This window comes from Podarcis raffonei, chromosome 6 (genome assembly GCF_027172205.1).
Source record: "Podarcis raffonei isolate rPodRaf1 chromosome 6, rPodRaf1.pri, whole genome shotgun sequence".
NCBI classification, from domain to species: domain Eukaryota; kingdom Metazoa; phylum Chordata; class Lepidosauria; order Squamata; family Lacertidae; genus Podarcis; species Podarcis raffonei.
In genome coordinates, this window is record NC_070607.1 from 78,873,438 (window position 1) to 78,892,895 (window position 19,458).

General features: G+C 44.5%; 1 protein-coding gene across 3 annotated transcripts in view; it reads right to left on the minus strand.

Annotated features, from left to right (window-relative positions):
- Positions 1–344: 344 nt before the first annotated feature.
- SULF2 (sulfatase 2) overlaps positions 345–19,458 on the minus strand; it is a 193,667-nt gene continuing 174,553 nt past the window's right edge. For all 3 annotated transcript variants that reach the window (XM_053394190.1, XM_053394191.1, XM_053394192.1), the window contains exons 12-21: positions 17,661–17,904; positions 16,478–16,574; positions 8,496–8,590; positions 6,980–7,039; positions 6,307–6,476; positions 5,397–5,539; positions 3,861–3,984; positions 3,115–3,145; positions 2,589–2,642; positions 345–1,366 (exon numbers count right to left, since the gene is read on the minus strand). In XM_053394190.1, the coding sequence (XP_053250165.1) occupies positions 1,336–1,366; positions 2,589–2,642; positions 3,115–3,145; positions 3,861–3,984; positions 5,397–5,539; positions 6,307–6,476; positions 6,980–7,039; positions 8,496–8,590; positions 16,478–16,574; positions 17,661–17,904 (1,049 nt within the window). In that variant the 3' untranslated portion in view covers positions 345–1,335. The remainder of the gene's footprint in view (positions 1,367–2,588; positions 2,643–3,114; positions 3,146–3,860; positions 3,985–5,396; positions 5,540–6,306; positions 6,477–6,979; positions 7,040–8,495; positions 8,591–16,477; positions 16,575–17,660; positions 17,905–19,458) is intronic.

Consider the following 19,458-nt stretch of genomic DNA (forward strand, 5'->3'; position numbering starts at 1 on the left):
TTGCAAATATCTCAAACACCAATTTCTCTCTGTGATTGAATGCTGCAGTACATTGGAAGAAAAACAAGTAAGTTGAAAATTGAGGTCAGCTTGTGAATTTGGACAGGTGATGTATGCTGTAGGAAAACTTGTAAGTTTGAGTTTGGATAGTCTGTTCCTAAAACTGCTTCCAAATAGTATGTTCTTTTCTTTTTTCTAAGGAGGCACAAAACGCAGCACTGCGTTGGGTAAAGTGTGCCTACTTGTCCGCTGAACTGTGCCCATAAGTGCTTTTTTCTTTCTTTTTTGAAACCTGCATTTTTATTGGTCACAAAATAATAACCATTGTTTAAAACAAACAAATATAAAAGTAAACAAGTGCTTTCTTTTATAGTAGTAATTTTGGTTTTTGAACATACAATATAACCACAAAGACTTAATACAAATCCAACTTTGTTAAAATTCAAGACATAACACAAACTGCTTTTAATTTTGCAGTGCTTTTAAAAATGGCTAAATTCTGAATTTTTATTATGCAATGGAGTGACTTTTCAGAAATGGAATTGGGGCATGCCAACACTTTAGTAACAATTCTTCTGAACTTGGATTTCTTTTGAAACAGGACACTGAATATTTACAGTACCATGCTGGAAACCTGGTTTCACTGAGTGAAGATTTCAATTTCCTCATGAGCCAAGGTAGATGTGTGAACTGTGAACTAAACTGGCTTCTGTGGTAGACAAACACCTGAAGACTGTTAGTGCCGAGTCTGTGCATCTGTTCAGTAATATCCACGATATCCTGCGTGCCTCAGTAGCAATTTTCTACCACTGTGTCTAATTTTGACTTGCCTAATCTGTAGGTGGGGAAAGAGATCCTTTTCCATTTGTCTGTCCTTTCAAATGCCATTTAAAGCTGTAGATGAAGTTGCAGAGGGGCTATTTGGCTTCCACTGAAATAGTCGATGTAGTTTTGCCCCTTAGGATTCCAAGTCTCTCAATGGGTCACCCTTGTTTTCTCTGCTGCCATTTCTTGAAACAGTATCTGCAGTGATTGGTGGAAGTAAAATAGCTTGTGAAGCAAGTGAGGTATAACCCAAAGCAAAAGCAGGTAAACCAGTGGGCTTCAAGAAGGGATACCGTATGTTGGATGAAAGTACTCCCCAGAAGGTCACTGTGTCTATTTAGATTGCATAACAGTGCAAACATCCTATCTACCTTAGCATCAAAGTTTATCCAGTCCTCCAGGCTAATGTTATAATTCAGTCTGAAATCATACGCACTTTCATTAAGTCTGTACAAAGATTCAAGTTCTGGCCAGTTTATATCCTCATTGAGGTCCAGCAGTTGCAGGAAATTAGCCTTCCCAGCCTTCCCAAAGTTGTCCTCTGAAAAAGAACACACATTTAATTAATTCACTCTCTGAAGAGCAAAGCAATCTGTTCTCACAGCAGAGCCATGCAAAGGGCATACTTTTCCACTGTGCATCACCCACAACACAGAAGCAAAGGATACATTCATTCATTCATTCATTCATTCACTAACTACCTTTCTTAACAGCAGTTGGACTTTTAGATGAATCTTCAGTGTTGAGAACTATGTCTACACTATTTTCATTGCACTGTATGTGGGTCATTTAAATGATCTCACATTTCTTGCAAGCATTGTACAAAATTCTGAAATCACTGCCGTGATTTCTGCTCAATGATTTTGACCTCCTAATTGTGTAATGGACTGCTTGTCTTTCTTACCAAAGATTTTTCTCAAAGTAACAGTGTTGGAGTCACCATATTTCAACATATGCTACAGCTTTCGTTTAGCACAACAAAGAAAGGTTGATTCTACAGGTGCAGCTGACAGAGGAACAAATACTGTCTTATAATAATGAGGGCCTACCTCTGTAGTCGTATACCTACACTTCTATGCAATAGCAACCTTAAAAGTAGACTGCGCCTCCCAAATGTTTTGGACTACAGTTCCAATAACTCCTGGAGGGAAGGGAAGTCTACCAGATCTGGAGAAGACGGGCTTCTCTAGCCCTTTAGAAACCTGGAGTTGGATTCCCCTACAATGCCTGGCGTGCTCTGGTCCATGGGGTCACGAAGAGTCAGACACGACAAAACGACTAAACAACAACAATGAACCAGAAGGGCATGCAAGATGAGCTCCTAGTGCTTCTAGCAGATGAGCCATTGTGCTGTCCTAAACCGCTGAGAACTGCATTGAACAGAGCACCCAGGTCTCACTTCTGCAGTCGCAGTCTGAGGCTACTGGAGCAAACACCTTGCACTGCAGATAGGACTATCAACTGGGGTGCAGCTGTTGCCATTTTTCAGGGCTCAGTCTCAGTTTGTTGCTGAAGCAACTACTAGAGTTCTGCCTTCTTCTAGCACCAACTGAGCCTTGCCTCCAGCCTGAACCCTACCTTGCTACAGAGCAGGACAACACAAACTCATTTAAACCTTAATTGGCTGCAGTTAAAGAGGTTAGAGTCATCACTCTCCCTGACGCTTCATTAGGAAGAGTAGGATTTAAGAGCAAGAATAGATGAAACTACAAATATGGACTGCATGCAAAAGAGAGAGAGCAATGTCAAGGCTCCCAACTCACAGTGACTTGGAAGATGGTTTCTTCATGTCTGGCCACTTTCGACGTTGAAATTGCCTTATGTCCGAGCCACAAAAAGAGAAAAAAGTTAACCATGTCAAGAAAACCACCAGCACTACAGCACAGAAGAATGGGGAGGGGAGAAGGGTTTTAGTATGTTTCATATGCTACACAAGTATTGTTACAGGAGGGAAGAGTTAAGGTAGGTATAAGGTAGGTATAGCGGGGCTGCATGCTTAGGCCTGTGCCCAGCACCTTGACAGTGATCTTCTGTAGCAGAGTCTTTTGTCTCCCTCACCCAACTTGACTACACTCATATTATACCCAAGTTGCCGCTTCCCTCTTATACTGTAGAATTATACTATAAAATGAAACCTATTTACCAATGAAATAGCTAGAGGGACCCAAACTTCTGGAGCCACCCAGAGAGAGTATCCTAGTTCTAACCCCACAGCCTAAGTCTTCTTGCCCATATCTTCCCATAACCTATTGCTCACTGGGGAGAAAATAATTATATTTTTAGTAGTACCTGTATTGCTCATAACTTCCATCTTTAAGGCCTAAAGGGGGAGAAAATATTATTGGTTATACAGCAATGATCACAGGAGTGGGGGAAAGAACATTGTAAGGCACAATTTAAAAAGGGGAAAGGCATCTTATTAAAAGAAAACACATTGCTGTCTGTGAAAGTTTCCAAGCAGAGAGATTTAAGGATCTGCACTCTGAGTGAAGATTTTGGTTCCACCCCCTTGGAGGAGAGGTTAAAAGTCAAGCTCCTTGTTTTAAATTTACATTGTCTCCCTGCTATTGCAGCATCTGGTCAGTTAAGACAAGTTGTTTGGAACAGAAACAAATTAATGGAACAATTAAACTTACACTTGTGGCCACTGGGTTAAGCCCCCAACACTTTCCCTGATTGCTGCTGTTCTCCGTTGCAAATGCACTTAGAAAGTTAACAAACAAAGCATATGTACCCCTTAAACTGGTCTCTGGTTTTCAAAATCTTACTATGACTTCTTGATTCCCAGTGATTGTATCAATGCAGGACAATAAATTTAGCAGAAGGTAGAGACCTTTCCATGTGATCCGTGCACCTCATTATTTTGTTTATCAGAAAATACTTCTATAAGGTAATGTTCAACTTCTGATTACAGTATACCCTCATCTAGTTTTCCTGTTTAATATACTTCATGGTTCATCTACAAGTCTTTTGCAAAAGTGCCACCTCAGTTACTTTAAACACTCTAAAAAAGGCGAAGATAAGAGACCCCTCACCGAGTTCCATGTTCCGAGTCCTTGGGTTACATTGCTTATACCCTTTGCAGCTTCTTAGTTCCATAAGCTGCACATGCAGTTGATTGAGGACATCTCTGTCTAGTGTGTTCACTGCATTAATTAGCTGCAGATTAAAAAGTTTTGTTTTTGTTAAAGTCATACCATTTATTCAGAGGACATTGTGGTAACATCTTTTGGATGCTCACCAAGAGGTACATTATTAGCAACCAGATACCATATATTACAACATGTAGAGGCTCCAATCACAACCTCCAAGGCCAAATTGGCATTCCCAAGCAAATGACTATGCTATGTGTTAAATTAGTAAACTTGATGTATTGGCTACAAAACTCTACAGCCACAGATTAACTGTAAAAAGGGGGATTATAATAGAGGGAGAACGATGGTAAAAACTCCTGCAGCTGCCTCCCCCTTCTGCCTAGTTGGTTTTTGGGGGAAGGAAGGGAAGGCAAAGATGGTAGTGGATACATGCACTGGAGTGCAGACTACTTGGCCCACACTTCCTCACAAGGAAACAACCTTATTAGAGTCTTCACAGTATCTCTACAGACAGACCTTCACAAGCAAAAACCTATTGGCCATCAATGAAGATCTTTACATACACAATAAATGCAGCCGTAAGTCTGAACTATGCATCACCATTGCAGGCATGCATTTTGGCCAACAGCGAATGGAAATGTTTTGTGGGCCTTTCATGGAAAAGAATCTGCATCACCAGATATATCAGTTGCATTTGATAATGTAGACAGTTGCCTAACAGAGGAAGGGTCATAGATCCATTAGCAGAGCACATCTCTCTTCTTGTAAAGGGGCTGGGAAAGACTGGTTCAAAACCCTAGAGTGCCATTGCCAGTCTGTGTAGATCACGGATGGGGAGTCTATGGCCCTCCAGATGTTGCTGGACTACAACTCCCTTTATCCTCTACTATGTTGCCTGGGGTCAATGAGAGTTGGTATCCAACAACCATCTGGAAAGCCGCAGGTTCACTTTCCCTGGTGTTGACAATACAGAGCTGTATGGCTCTATAGCAGGCTTCCTCAGCCTCAGCCCTCCAGATGTTTTGAGACTACAATTCCCATCATCCCTGACCACTGGTCCTGCTAGCTAGGGATCATGGGAGTTGTAGGCCAAAAAACATCTGGAGGGCTGAGGTTGAGGAAGCCTGCTCAATAGCCTGACTCTGGGGATGTGACCTATATTCCCAATAAAATTCATCCATCTCTTCTATTTGTTTATGTTTAAGAGCATCTTGGGTGGACTTGAGTAGAGGAGGGATGTATCTCCAAATAGAAAGTGGATATATTTTACAATGCATGGCCTCAAGCGTTTACCTAGCCTACTGCATAACAAACATGGCTGTTACTTTTAAGGCAATTGTCAAGAAAACTAAGTTAAATATGAGTTTCAGCTTCTATTCTGAGCTCTGCACAAGCCTGAATTTGCAGAAATGTTCCCCCCCCCCCTGCAAATCCTGCCACTCTTGTTACTAGCTTTACAAAAATATAAAAGGATACCTGGTACGGATCTGTGTTGAGATCAAAATATTCAAGGAAGCCGGTAGCAAATTCACAGAACAGGAAGTTGTGAGTCTCGTTGATTGTCCTCATACACCAGTACGTGTTGTTGTTTGCACTGGTACAGGCACAGAATGGACCCACTGCAAATACAACAGTAACAATAGTTAAAGCTGAAAGTCTATAGTAAAGTATTGTGTGTTGTGAGATAACCCATAAATCAAGGTAGTTCCTACAAATGCATGACCACACTGGGCTCTCCTGCCCATTTCAAGCAAGGCAGCAGAGGAAATATGATTTACTGATACATTCCAGCTAGGTCAGAGAACTCAAGGTGGGCATGAACCACAGTTGGCAGGGGCAGTCTCATTCAGATTCCTCATCTGTGGTTTCCCACTCTTGTTCTGTTGAAAGGAATGCAAGACACTGTGCATAGCACTCTGGACCCCATGCTTAGCAGTCTCATATTATCTCTGAAACATCAGCGCTGCAGATGGCATTGTAATGTCAGGGAGCTTCCCTGTGGATGCCTCTCCCTCACAACTGAGTCTCTGCAGCCAGTTCCCCACCACCACCTCTGAGATAAAAGGGGCAGGCCTCCCAGCTCCAAAAAGGGTGGGGTTCAGAAAGTTATTAGCACGAATGCCTCTCATCATGGAAACCAGCCTCAGGTTTGTTTCGTTCTCTCCAATCTGCACTAAAGACACTGGGTGATGATGGGTCTCTCAGGGATATAGGAGACAGCACTTCTCAGAGGCAATTCAGTTCTATTTGGGGGACGCAATTGCATGCTTGCTTGTTTTGGAAGAAGAGTGCATAAGCTAATGCACTCTTGTGCCTTGGCAGGCAACTCAACAGTCATGGTGAAGTGCATGCAGCCTTGTGAGTTAGTATCGGGGGAATATCTTACGTGTCCACAAGGGGGCAGTCTGCCAGTGCTGGTTGTCATGGGTGAAGCAAGTCAGGCCGGGCATACTGCACGTGTCGTTGTTTTTAATCCTCTTGAGCAGCTTCCTCAGCTTCTTCTTCCGCCTCTGCTCTCGGAGGAGCCACAGCTTGTCCTTCTCTTGCAGGGCTTTCCTACAGCACAGAGACAAGGGTGCAGGGTGAACTAATAGCTCGTTGCATACCTTATACCAGCAAATTCATGGAAAATGAGGCTTATCAGTCGCTACTGATCAGAATGGCTATGCTCTTCATTCATTTCCTGTGTCTGGTACAGTCAAGAGGAAGGCAGATGAGGGCACCTTCAAAGAGAGTGCACTTTTCTCTATACTCTGAAATGGCACAGAAATCCAGGTGGTGGATTGTTTTTGCTGGAACAGCACAACCAATAGCTGCAATCCCAAATGTTTCCACACTGCATGTGAAGCACACCCACTTCCCACAATCCTTGCCCTCCAACCCTTACCAATTGTTAACTATGACCAAGATGTGCATGTGAGTCCTAGAGGCAGAGGTTGAATCCCTATCATTTCCTTATGCTTCTGGTTAGATTTTTTTGTTTGGAACTACTGCAGCAGAACTGAATTTCGGAGCATTTCACATTTGCTGCTCGTCTAGTGATGCCTGCTTGCACTTACTTGAAAGGGTGGACACCAGAACCTTTGTGCCTCAGTTTGCCTTTGTGCTTAGTATGGAAGCTGCAAGACAAAAAACCCAGATGTACAATTATCTAAGAGACGATTGTTAAGTTGTGGGTGAACATATCAGACGACACAGCGATTCTTCAAACAGCTCTTGTTTATTCACAGGCCAGAACAGAACAGAACTGAAGGGTTCAGCCAGCCTGCTTATATAGAGCTCCACTACAACGCAACAGTAACCACTTTCTGTAACTATCCAATCACTGAACGTCACTTTCAATCCCTTATTTGCATATGTGGACCTGAACTATCTACAGTATCCCCCTGCTGGCCCAGGTGAGAACTTCAGTACATAACAACGATCTCTCCTCCGTTTATGTTTTTTATACTTTCACTTCTCCGTAAGCTATAGGCAGCTTATGAAACGTGACAAAAACAATATTAAAATATAAAACAAAGGCATTAAGGTTCACTAAAAGGAAAGCAGAATTGAAGTAGCGGCAAGAGACAGAGGAGGAGGAGAGAGAACTTACCCCCCACAATACAGAATAATGGAGTTGAAAGGGACCCCGTGGATCATCTAATAGTCCAAGCCCCTGCAATGCAGGAATATGGACCCATACAGGGTTCAAACCTGTGACCTTGCCGTCATCAGCACCACTCTCTAACCTACTAAGCTAATCAGCAAGACACACTATTCCCACCAAAAGCCAGTATGGAAAGGGAGGGCTTTGTACTTTCTACATACATTTGTTGTTGGTTAAGAACAAGATGGGTATAATGTGAAGTACTAAAAAGTTTTGGCCCCTTTTGACATGTTTTTTGCTCTCTAGAGTTTCTCACTTTTTGTTTCCACACAGTAACAAAAATGAAATATAACATAAGCACTAGAGCAGCAGAGGTCCTCCCCACCCACAACCCATGTAGCTACTTCAGCTGTAGTTTTTGGAAACAGTAGACGAGGAAGGAAACCTTCTTCTTGGTTTTACTACTTCGGACTGCAGGGCAAGCATTCCTAGCAATTCCCATGAACAAAAAGCGAGAATGTAACAGAGAAGGGCTCTATCCTAGCTGTGCCAATGGCACGCCCGTTTTCTAAATGTCGGGATTTATTTATTTATGGGTTTTGTTGCTGTTAGTTATGGAACAGGAATATTCTGCCCAGCTGTAGGTTGAAGTGGTACAGTCCAGGCACAAGTTCACTGTACCATCAGCTGGTTTTGACAACGAGGCCCACATCTTTAAATATTCCAAAGCAGGGCAATAATGAAACATGCAATAATTCCCTTAGAGAATTATTGGTGCTCAAGATATGGGTTGGGAAAACATTACTGTGGGAATCCCAAATAATGTGGTAGGCAAGAGAAAGCATCTCTTTGCACTGCTAAGAATTTCCAACAGCCTCATAGTTTGCATGGCCAAATTGCCCAAGCTAATAATAATAACCCCACCCCCACCCCACCCCAGAAACTACTTCTTAAGGTTTGCGAATCCAGTATAGGTGGAGGAGTACCTTATCTTGTTACAGTCACATTCCTCTGGCCGCTTCTTCTTCAAATGACCTCTCACCTCCCTTAGGTTTTTAATTTTATTTTGTAGAGTTTCAATCTAGCAACAGCAGAAAGTAAGGACACAAGGGAAAGATGTAAGATGCATTGGTTAGAGTTCTACTATCCTCTCACCCAATTGGTGTCAATAACACACACACGCACCCTTTTAACATCTTCATAAACACAACCCCAGTAAGGCCCCATAAGAGCTACACATTTAAAGCAGTATTGTACCACTTTAAACAAACATGGCTTTCCCCAATGAATCCTGGGAGCTTTGGTTTGTTATGGGTGTTTGAGACCTGTTAGAAGACCCCTATTCTCACACAGCTATAGTTCTTGGAGAGTTTTAACACTCAACCTGTCTTCCCAGAAAACACTGGGAATCGTAGCTCTGTGAGCAGAGCAGAGGAGTCCTAACAGCTCTCCGCATCCTTAATAAACTACAGTTCCCATGATCCTTTGGGGGATGGCACGACTGTTTAAAGCCAGGGGTGTCCAAACTTTTCCCAAAGAGGGCCAGATTTGATGCAGTGAACATGCATGAGGGCCGACCAAAGTTGTTGACCTTTTTTTAGGACCGGATTACGCCCCCAAAACGGACTTTGGACATGCCTGGTTTAAAGTGGTACAATACTGCTTTAATTGTATGGTGCAGATGGGTTCTCAGTCTCTTGTTGCACTTTCACCCCTCTTTGAAAAACCAAGAGATTTAAGCTGCTGTACCAAATTTTCCTCTCTAGCCAGAAGCCAAGCTTGACAGCTGCATTCTTCAGTCTGTTAATGAAGGCTGAAGCCTTATCCTTGCCAGGGAATCGTTTGCCTGCGTCCCCAGGGCCGAAGAGAGAGCAAAAAGCACCAGGAAAGATTCTTCTTTGGAGAAAAAAGTTTTATTGAAATCTGTGCACAGAGGTGGCCAGTGGGATCGTTCCCAAAAGACTGGCCCATAGATACAAATAAACAAGCATCTTTATACCTGAGAGTCTGCCCATCTCTTCCCACCTCTTCAAATTCTCCAATCAGCTGGCAAGGTTAAGCTTATTTCCTTATATGGCATATGGCTAGCTAAACGCCCCTCCTTCCCTTGTTCGTGTGTTCTTCTCTTGCGTTACTGCAGCAAAGAGCATGTGCAGAGAGTAGTTCCTGGTTTGCAGAGCTCAAGTAATTGCAAAGAGGAAGTAGCTCACAGCTTGCAATTGCGGTTTTTGCTAGCTGCTTAACCACAAAAGCAGAAGTTAGCTTAGGTGCAGATAGTATTGAGATTAACCCTTTCAATTCCCTCCTCTTCTTTTGGACAACCTATCTCCTAGGTTCGTCCTGGTCTCTCGGGTTTATAATCCTGGGGGAGAGCAATAAGGGCCATGATTCTTTTTGCATCACACCTTGTAAGCATTGCACGAAGCAGGATATACAGAAGCAAAAAAGCAGAAGGATTAACAGCGGCCCTGCTAATAATACCACAATATGCCTGAGCCAACTGCCATGAGGCAGCCAGAAATATAACCAACCCCATAGATCACCTCCTGTAGTTTTCAGCGGGTTCCTGGCTATCATTGTTTCCATGTGATCAATGGTGGCTGAAATGCTGACATTATTATCTGGGACATATCTATTTTATTGCTGAAGGGCCCACTGATACTCGTGCTCTATCAGCTGCCTTGCTTCTTGGGAGGTTGTGTCCCACGTGAGGAGGAGCCTATTATCTTAACCAATTTTCCCACCTGTCCTTGTGGATGCTTAATACTCTCATGATTTCTTCCCAACATACTGTATCCGAAAGGGGCTTCTCCCTCTACATATATTAACATATACCCACAGGAATATATATCCACCCTTGCAGAGACCTGACACACAGAGTGACTATATCAAAGAGTTCTGGCCCCAATATCAAAAGTCCTGGCGGTGCCTTAAAATTTGCTGGGGAAAAAAAGTCTCTACGTTGGGGACGCTGCCTGCGGGCGTCCCTCCCATCCACTTGTCCAGCAGGGCGGTTGTCTGGCGCTCTTCTGGAGATGGTTAGCTTCAGAGGATCATCAGGATTTGGTGTAACTGTCCAATCTAAAATAGCCTTCTTCACTTAAGTGTGGTGGACCCAAGGGGTGAGGTCAGCAACTTTTAACAGCAGTGGGCCTGGGTCCACCTGTTAAGAAAGAGACAAAATCTCGGGAGAATTACTGCACATAATTATTAAACTGCACATTTTGACTAGCATGGGGGGTTATTGCAGAACTGAGTGGACAAAGGTTGGTCCATTGTCAGATCCTATTGACCTAGGTAGTCCATAGCGGGGCAATTCAGTGAAGTCCACAACAAGGTCTTCCATGGGTGCAGTTCCACTATGCTGAATCCCCGGGGGAGCCAAGGGTCCGGTTCTGGGATTATTCTTTTGACATAGCGGGCACTTCCTGGAAATCTGGGCTGCCAGTTGATAAAGGTGGGCTATGTAGAAGCACTGCTTCAGCTGTCTGGTTGTGGCATCTGGTCCCATGTGGGTGGACTCATGGTATCTCTGAGCAATCTGCCGAGAAAGGGACTCTGGGATCCATATTCTGTCATCATGAGTAAGGTACCATCCTTCTTCGGACAATGTCAGCTCCTGAGCATCTGCAGTGTCCCTTTGCTAGGGTCAGGGCTCTGGTGAGCGCTGTTATTTATGCCAGCTGGGCCGACGTTCCAGGCGGGAGTGGCTGCACTTCGATCACTTGGTCTTCCAAGGCTACCACTGCATAGCCTGCCTTCCGCTGTCCAGCCTTAACAAAGCTGCTTCCATCCACAAACCATGAAGGCCAGTGGGGGTTTGCTTCATCTTTGAGGTCAGGCCTGCTAAAATATTCTTCATCATCTTTGCTTGGGAGAGGAAATAGGTACCCTTCATGCCAAGCAGAGCTGGGACTGCATGCGGGGTCACACAAACAGTGTCTTGGCCAAAAATAAATTTGTCTGCTTTGTTCAGTAGGGTGGCTACTGCCACAACTGCTCTCATGCACGGCGGTAAGCCTTGTTCTGTAGGCGTCAGGCGCTCAGATAGGTATGCCACTGGCTGTTGCCAGCTTCCCAATTTTTGGCACAAAACCCCTTTCGCCGTCCCTTGGTCCTCATCCACGAATAGAGTAAAGGGTTTCTCAGGGTTTGGGATGCCAAGCGCTGGGGCTTGCTGTAGTGCCCTCTTCAAATCCACGAAGGCTTGCTGTTGTTCTGTGCCTCAAACAAAGGGGTCTCTCTCAGTTCCTCTGGTTGACTCATGTAGAGGCTTGGCAATGATGCTGTAATTAAATATCCATATCCTACAAAATCCTGCAGACCCCAGAAAGCCACGGAGTTCTTTGGTTCTGGTATCAGGATAATAGCCTGCTTCCTTTCTTCACTGGTAACAAAAGGGTGTTCCACTATGATTGGCATTGCCTCAAGATCCTATGTTGGAGCAGTCGCTCTAGATGCACCCACACTCCTTCAGTCGCCCTTCGTGGGATGGGATACTTATTTACTGCAACAGGATTGACAAATGGATTGGGCTTCACAATTATTGGTGGGATATTCTTTGCCATTCCTGGGGGGTTCACTTGTTCCAGAATACTGGCGGGGATGGGTCCCTCCTCTTCTTTTACCATCATGAGGCGCCAGTACTCCCTCAGGGGTGCCTCCACAACCAGTTCCCCAAGTGACATAATGGACATTGTGGCTTCTCCCCATGGCTTTAAAAGTAATTTGGGCTTGCAACTTTACCAACAAATCTCTTCCTAATAATAGAATAGGGCATTCTCTCTTCCAGTGCCCTTCCTGTCGGCAGATGGCGCACTGATTCCTCCCCAGACGGCTTCGCCCTCCTCCCCGGGCACTTCCTCTTTCCTGAGGGGTGGGTGTGGCTGCCTGTAATGCCATCAACTTCCTTGTTTGATACTTCTCCTTTTTTCTCTGGGCTTCCTCATCTCTCTGATTGCAAGTGGTTTGAGCTATTTCCAACATCTATTCCAGCCCATGGACGATGCACCCCTCAGGCTTCTGGATTATTATTTTTTGGCGAATATCGGACGCTGCCTGAGCTACAAAGGCAGTCTTTATAATGGGGCGTTGGCAATATCATCTGGGTTCTCCTCAAAGGTAGGGTTCTAATTTCTCCAATTGCACACATCAGCACTTGAAAAAGGCACATGTTGGACTGTATAAGTGCATGGTGGTGCTTCCCCACCCTGTCCTGGGGGGCTGGTGGGTCATACACTCTGCGTAGAGGCATCATTGCAGTCCCACCCTTTTTCTGTGCCTTATGGGACTTATGGAGGGACGCCCTGGTTTCTGCTTCTATCCATTCCTTCTGTGCCAACAAATGGGAACTAACATCCACTTCTTTCGCATAGGGTTGTACATACTGTTGCAATCTCAATGTCTGATAATGTGTCCACATTTTTCCTTTCTTTGCTAACTCAATTAGTCCCTTCATAAACTCCTCATCATTCTCTTCCTCTTCGCTCTCTAATTCATCAACCTTGGAGGGTTCAGGCTGAGGGCCGGCTCCTCCCTGGTCCTGGGGCCCTGGGCCTGGGGGATTCGCTAGAGGGGCAGCTGGTGGAGCATAGGGTGGCGGCGGTTTAATGACTTCCCCCTCTTCTCCTTCCGGTTCTGGTATCACCGGGGGGGCCTTTCTGACTTCCCTGCCGGTCGGACTGCACATATTGTATTTTGTGGGGCGTCGCCTCGGCAGGCTTTCAGCCACGGTGGATTCTTTTCTACATTGATTTTCCAGGTAGAAATATAAGGGATCTGGTCTGGGTGGACGTTCAAGATATTTTGATATAGTGGGTTGATTAGTTGCAAATTAAAACTGCCCTCCGAGGGCCAATTAGTTCCTTGGGTGGGCCAATCAACCTCACATCCTCTCTCTTCTCAATTTGAACCCAATCATCATGCTTCGTAGCTGCTTTCCAGTTGGTTAAAAAACATTTCAGAGGACTACGTTAGCTTGCCCCAGACCCCATTTTTTTTCAGATACTCCGCTCCTAACCAGGCTTAAGATCCTTTCACACACCAACCACTACAGACTGTGACTTGGCGAACTCGCGTTGCTAAGAAATGCACAGCCCTGCAATCGCTCGGCCAAGGGGACGCTAAGCCCCGGCCCACACTTGACAATTCAGCCACTGGAGTATCTGACATGCAACATACAAAACACACCCTAACATAATTCCAACATGCAACACACAAAACACACCAAAATAATTTTCCCTCTGTTTCCCCTTTCCCCAACCTTACTGGCGGCACTCCACTGCCACCTGTTTCCCCTTTTCCCTTTTCCCGTCCCTGTCTGGCGGGGCAGCACCTTATTGCCATGGCCAGACCCTTTATCCCTTTTCTGGCGGCACTCTACTGCTCACAGCCAGGGGAAGCTGATCAGGCTTCCTACCACGCCCTTTCCCTTGGGCTTACCTGTTCCGCTGCGGACCCCTCCTTCGGCCGTCCTCTTTTCTCCCTCGACCAGGTGTCTCACTCCGGAGCGGTGTGGCCGGCTCCCCCCACGAACAGGCAGGGGTGCGCACTTGGAGCCGCGAACGCCGGTCCGGGGCTGTTCACCGAGGTCGGGCCTGGCCCTCCCCGGCCCCCTGGGGTGGGGCAATTCCCGGCCAACGCACCAAAATGAAGGCTGAAGCCTTATCCTTGCCAGGGAATCGTTTGCCTGCGTCCCCAGGGCCGAAGAGAGAGCAAAAAGCACCAGGAAAGATTCTTCTTTGGAGAAAAAAGTTTTATTGAAATCTGTGCACAGAGGTGGCCAGTGGGATCGTTCCCAAAAGACTGGCCCATAGATACAAATAAACAAGCATCTTTATACCTGAGAGTCTGCCCATCTCTTCCCACCTCTTCAAATTCTCCAATCAGCTGGCAAGGTTAAGCTTATTTCCTTATATGGCATATGGCTAGCTAAACGCCCCTCCTTCCCTTGTTCGTGTGTTCTTCTCTTGCGTTACTGCAGCAAAGAGCATGTGCAGAGAGTAGTTCCTGGTTTGCAGAGCTCAAGTAATTGCAAAGAGGAAGTAGCTCACAGCTTGCAATTGCGGTTTTTGCTAGCTGCTTAACCACAAAAGCAGAAGTTAGCTTAGGTGCAGATAGTATTGAGATTAACCCTTTCATTAAGTGACGGACATTTGGAACTGCAGAAGAAATAAGAGCAATTTCTAGCTAGCTATTAGCTTGAATTGGCAATTGCTTTCCCTCAGGAAGATCGTCGTACTTGCATCATTGCACTGCGGAGGGGAGAGCTGCATTTCTATTATTTGCAAGAAACCTTCCTAATCCTCAAAAGATGCAATATGTCAGGCACTAAGTAGACAAACTAACACCAGCTCTTACAGTAATTTCTTCAAAATATTGGAATAGATTGGGAGTCTCTTTAAAGACAAGGGCTGATGGTAATGTTTTTTCTTTGCCTTGTTTTAAAAAGATAAGAACAGGCACGAAGCTATGCCTATGTCTGAAGTTGTAATGAGAGAAGTATCTTGTCTCTCATTACAGAGTGATGGGGCTACACAAGTTCTTATTAGTTATTTATTACATTTATATCTCACCTTTCCTCCAAGGAGCTCAAGGTGGCATACATAGTCCTGCCTTCCCCTCCATTTTATTCTCCCAACAACCCTGTAAGGCAGATGTTAGGCTGAGAGACTGTGACTGGCCCAAGGTCATCAAGTGTGCTTCATGGTTTAGTGAGGACCAGAACCCTGGTCTCCCAGGTCCTAGTCTGACACTCTAACCACACCACCACACTGGATCTAGACATGGCAGAGCACACATTTTGGGGCGTAAGGTCCCTGTTTGAACTGTGGGATCTCCAATTAAATCACATCAAACTGGAGGGATAGGAAATATTTTCGAAAGCTACTGCTAGGCAGAATACACGGCACTGGTTTAGAATAAATCTTTAGTCTGAATGCAAAGGTTGCAGGAGGGGAGAGATCAGAAAGAAGAGGATGTATTCATACATTTTTCTGCACCCTCTTGGGGTGGCATTTATGCTGATTATATTATAGGGATGTTACTCTCTAAACATTTTTAACAGAAACACAAGGTGGGTTTCCTCATTTTTGCATGATAATATTGAATGTGTCTCTGCTATTTCTAAGCACGATACAACCTTCCTTTTCATTTTCCATGGTTGATTACTTCTATTTTCAAAGTGGCTGTCATTGATTTTCTAACACTGGGCATATCGGTCAATACTGTTCAGAAATCACTACGACAACGATTCAGATCAAAAGCCCTTCCATGGACCAAGGGAAACCCTTAGGTGCATCCCTTTTACAAAAATACACTCAACAAAGTGGTAAACCACCATGCACAAAACAGTGAGAAAAGCTATAATGTAGCACTATTTCAAAGGAATTTCTGTATAGCAGCAACAATTTCTCTTGGCAGGAAGGAGCTACCAGTCTCTGCCTTCGAAGGCGAAACTGTCTGAAGACTCTGACCTGGAGATGATGGGAAAGTGTGTGTGTGTGTGGGGGGGGGATATACTGTCAATACTATCCATCTTCATTTGCTTAAAAAGAAAACAGATCAATTAACACAGTGAAGAGGCTTAGCAGCTGGTCCCATTCTACCAAACATTTCAAGAGACCAGCAGCATCCATTGCCTCTAAACATTTTGCAGCTGACCAAGCGACACTCACTCAAAAGCTGACAGCTGTCCAGTTATTGCTTCCCCTTGATACCTTTGATCACACTGTCACCCTTTGTTAAAAAGAATGCGGACAGCACATAATTTAGAAGAGGTAGATTCTGGGGGGCTGGAACCTACAACCTTGTCAGGCGAGTCTGCCTGAGATGTTATGCAAAGTCTGGCTAAGGGTCTGCAGCCTCCCAGTTTTGTTAAGGCATCAAGATTTGCTAGTGTCTAGGAATGCAAATACAAGTGGCGTTTCCCATGTGTGCCAGTATATATGCAGCTGTCAAAACCACTCACCTCATGGTCTATATGAAGCTTATGGTCCTTCCAAGCTTGCAGTGATTTGTACAGATCTGTGTCACACTGAACGGTGTCATTCTCTAAGATGTAACATCTGGGAAGAGGGGAAAAAGGTCACTGGACTGGCCAGCAGAGCAAGGACTGGAAAAGGCAACATACCATAGCTGTCAACTTTCAGATTTGAAAATAAAGGATCAGCAGCCTCGAAAATAAGGGATCAGCAGCCTCACCTGTCCCGGGGACAGTCTACGGGATATCTAACAATCCGGGATAGCAGTGGGAAGCGGCGATGGAATGAGGGAATTTCCCGCAAAAAAAGGGAAGGTTGACAGCTATGCAACATACTTACTCTAGAAGAAAGCATCAAGTTCATGAGCAGGGGTGCAAAATGGCTCCCCAAAGGTGACATACAGCATTTGACCACTGTCAAATGTGTTAAGAAGCATCGCAATCTATTTTCCCCTACTTTGGAAACAGGAGCTGCGATCAAGCCATTCTTTTAGCCCTTGGAATTCACAATGTTGTCCTTAATGTGCATACATTGTAGTATTTCAGTGCTCGTGATAGAGCTTCCACTACATAGTAGCTTATATTTCCCAATCATCTTGAAAACTGATTTGAGAGTTAAATTGGACAGATGTGGTCCTCAACATGCCCATAAACTCTCTTGGATTAGAGCAGCGGGTAGAATTTAACACCCTGTTCTTTCATTTGTTCCATCAGCACAAACACTGCAGCTTGCCAGATGGAACCATCCCCCCTCTCCTCCTGCATTCTGTTCTGGGGACTCTCCCATAGCTATTTTTGGGGGGTGGGGGTGGGGGACGCCCCATTGTGCAAGCAGAAGACCTTGTTCAGGGCCTGGTTAGATGAATTCTGCCCACTGTCTTGTATTTTGCATTTCACTTTTTAAAATAAAATAAAATGTATAAACAACTTGATCAAAAGGTTCTCCAAGCAGCGTACTAATAAAAATAAAACAGGTGAAATCCCCAAAATAATTAAAAACAAATCTCAGCACTCTTAACAGACTACACTTCACAGGATGCTTTAGGAGAAGCCATGACAGTTTAAACAGGTTTAAGAGTGCTTTAAATGTACAGTGCAGATGGGGCCACTCTGCAAAGTGGCACATATACTGCTGTAATGGTAATTTCAACTATGCTTCGGTAGGACTCACCTATGTGTCACTTTTATTAAGTTAGGGGCTGCATTCTCCGAAATGCTGCCTGTTCCACTGTATTCCTCCGCATCCTTATCATCATCTTCTCCTTCAGCATCTTTATCATATTTGTTCTTAGCTGTGATATTTCTGGGCAAGACGGGCTGGTAGCCATCCTCCAAATCCAAGTTGTACACTTCCCCATCAAGCTCAACAGCCACCGAACGAATTGAGCGACTCCGAATATAGCTTGCCTTGTATTCTGCGGAAAGGAGGACAAAACAGAGCTTGCCTTTCTCTGTCTTAATACAGCATATGTGGGTTTGACATGCAGGACAGTGCTTGGAAAAGTGACTCAGAGGTTAAGTCAGAAACGGCCAAGTTCTCTGACCCTGGGGAACACACTTATTCTTCAGATTGCAGTCTGGTTCCAGAGGTAAGAGACCAGCCCCTACAGATGTGGTCAGGTTTTATAATAAAATCAGCATTGCTGTGGAAGTCTTTGAGGTTATGGGGCACATGCCATTCAGTATGCTCAGGACATCACATGAAAATCAACATGGAAATATGGAAACATCTCTCTTATCCTACAACTCCAGCAAACAACGTTGTCTTCCTTACAAGTAAAACTCATCTATCTCCTACCACAATAACATTTGACAGGGTTGATAGAAGCCAGACAATTCCTTTAGTGGACGAGAGCAGGGTTTCTCAAACTTGGATCTCCAGTTGTTTTTGGACTACAACTCCCATCTTCCCTAGCTAGCAGGACCAGTGATCGGGGATGATGGGAATTTTAGTCCAAAAACAGCTGGAGACCCAAATTTAGGAAACCCTGGGCTAGATGCCCACAAGATGCCTGTTGGACCTCCCAGGCTGAGATTATCTTTCTGCTGGTGTGGGATTAGACAAACCTCTAGGTTGCATTTTTATACACAACCAGTATCAGTCCATTAGTTAAAGTATTGGAATCAGTTAAGTCCCACCTTTGCTATGGAATCATCTTGAGGAACTGAGCAAACCTCTTGCCTGCTAAATTTCCCACCTGCAATTTGAGAATAATAAACCCTAAGTAGGTTCCCATGAGAAAGCAAAAATAAAGATGGGCAAGAACTTTGTAAAATTGTGTTATATACATGAGTATCAGCAGCAGGAAGAATAGCAGCAGCATAAGCAGTAGTATTTTGGGTGTGTGTGGATTTTTAAAAGCAGAATGTTTCTATGCATCTTCTTCTTTGGCAATCCATCATGGCCGAATAAGATTGTTTTGCATGAGCACGGTCTTAACGGTGTGCCCGTAAGTGACTGTGGAGGCCAATTCTGGATCCACATGTCCTTCCACAGGGGGTCATAGGTTTCCATGTTGATCATGGTGAGGATTTGCCAAACATGCCTTCATTTCTCTGCATGCAATAATGCTGTAAAGAATTTCTGTCTAATAATTTACTTACAGCCACGAGGTGGCAGTAGACACCCAGAATACCGAAAGGAAGATATGAGAATTATGTCCGTTGCCAACTTCCCAAGAATGCCGAATAACAACTCTTTAAGAACCCTTTTGGGAGTTGCCGGTGGCCTTTCCTTAAAATTTCCTCAGATACAGAATCCTTAACTTTCCCCATGGAGACAAATCAGAGACACACCTGAGTTAAAGAACATGGTTTTCTCATTTATCCTCTCTACCTGGTCCCTCTTGATTTCAACTCCATTCTAAAAATCAAGCAGGTTTTAAACTTCATATCTTTAAGCTCCAGGTCCAGGGCCATGATTCAATATTCATCTGCTGCTTGTATTTCCTCTCCCATTCAGACAAGCA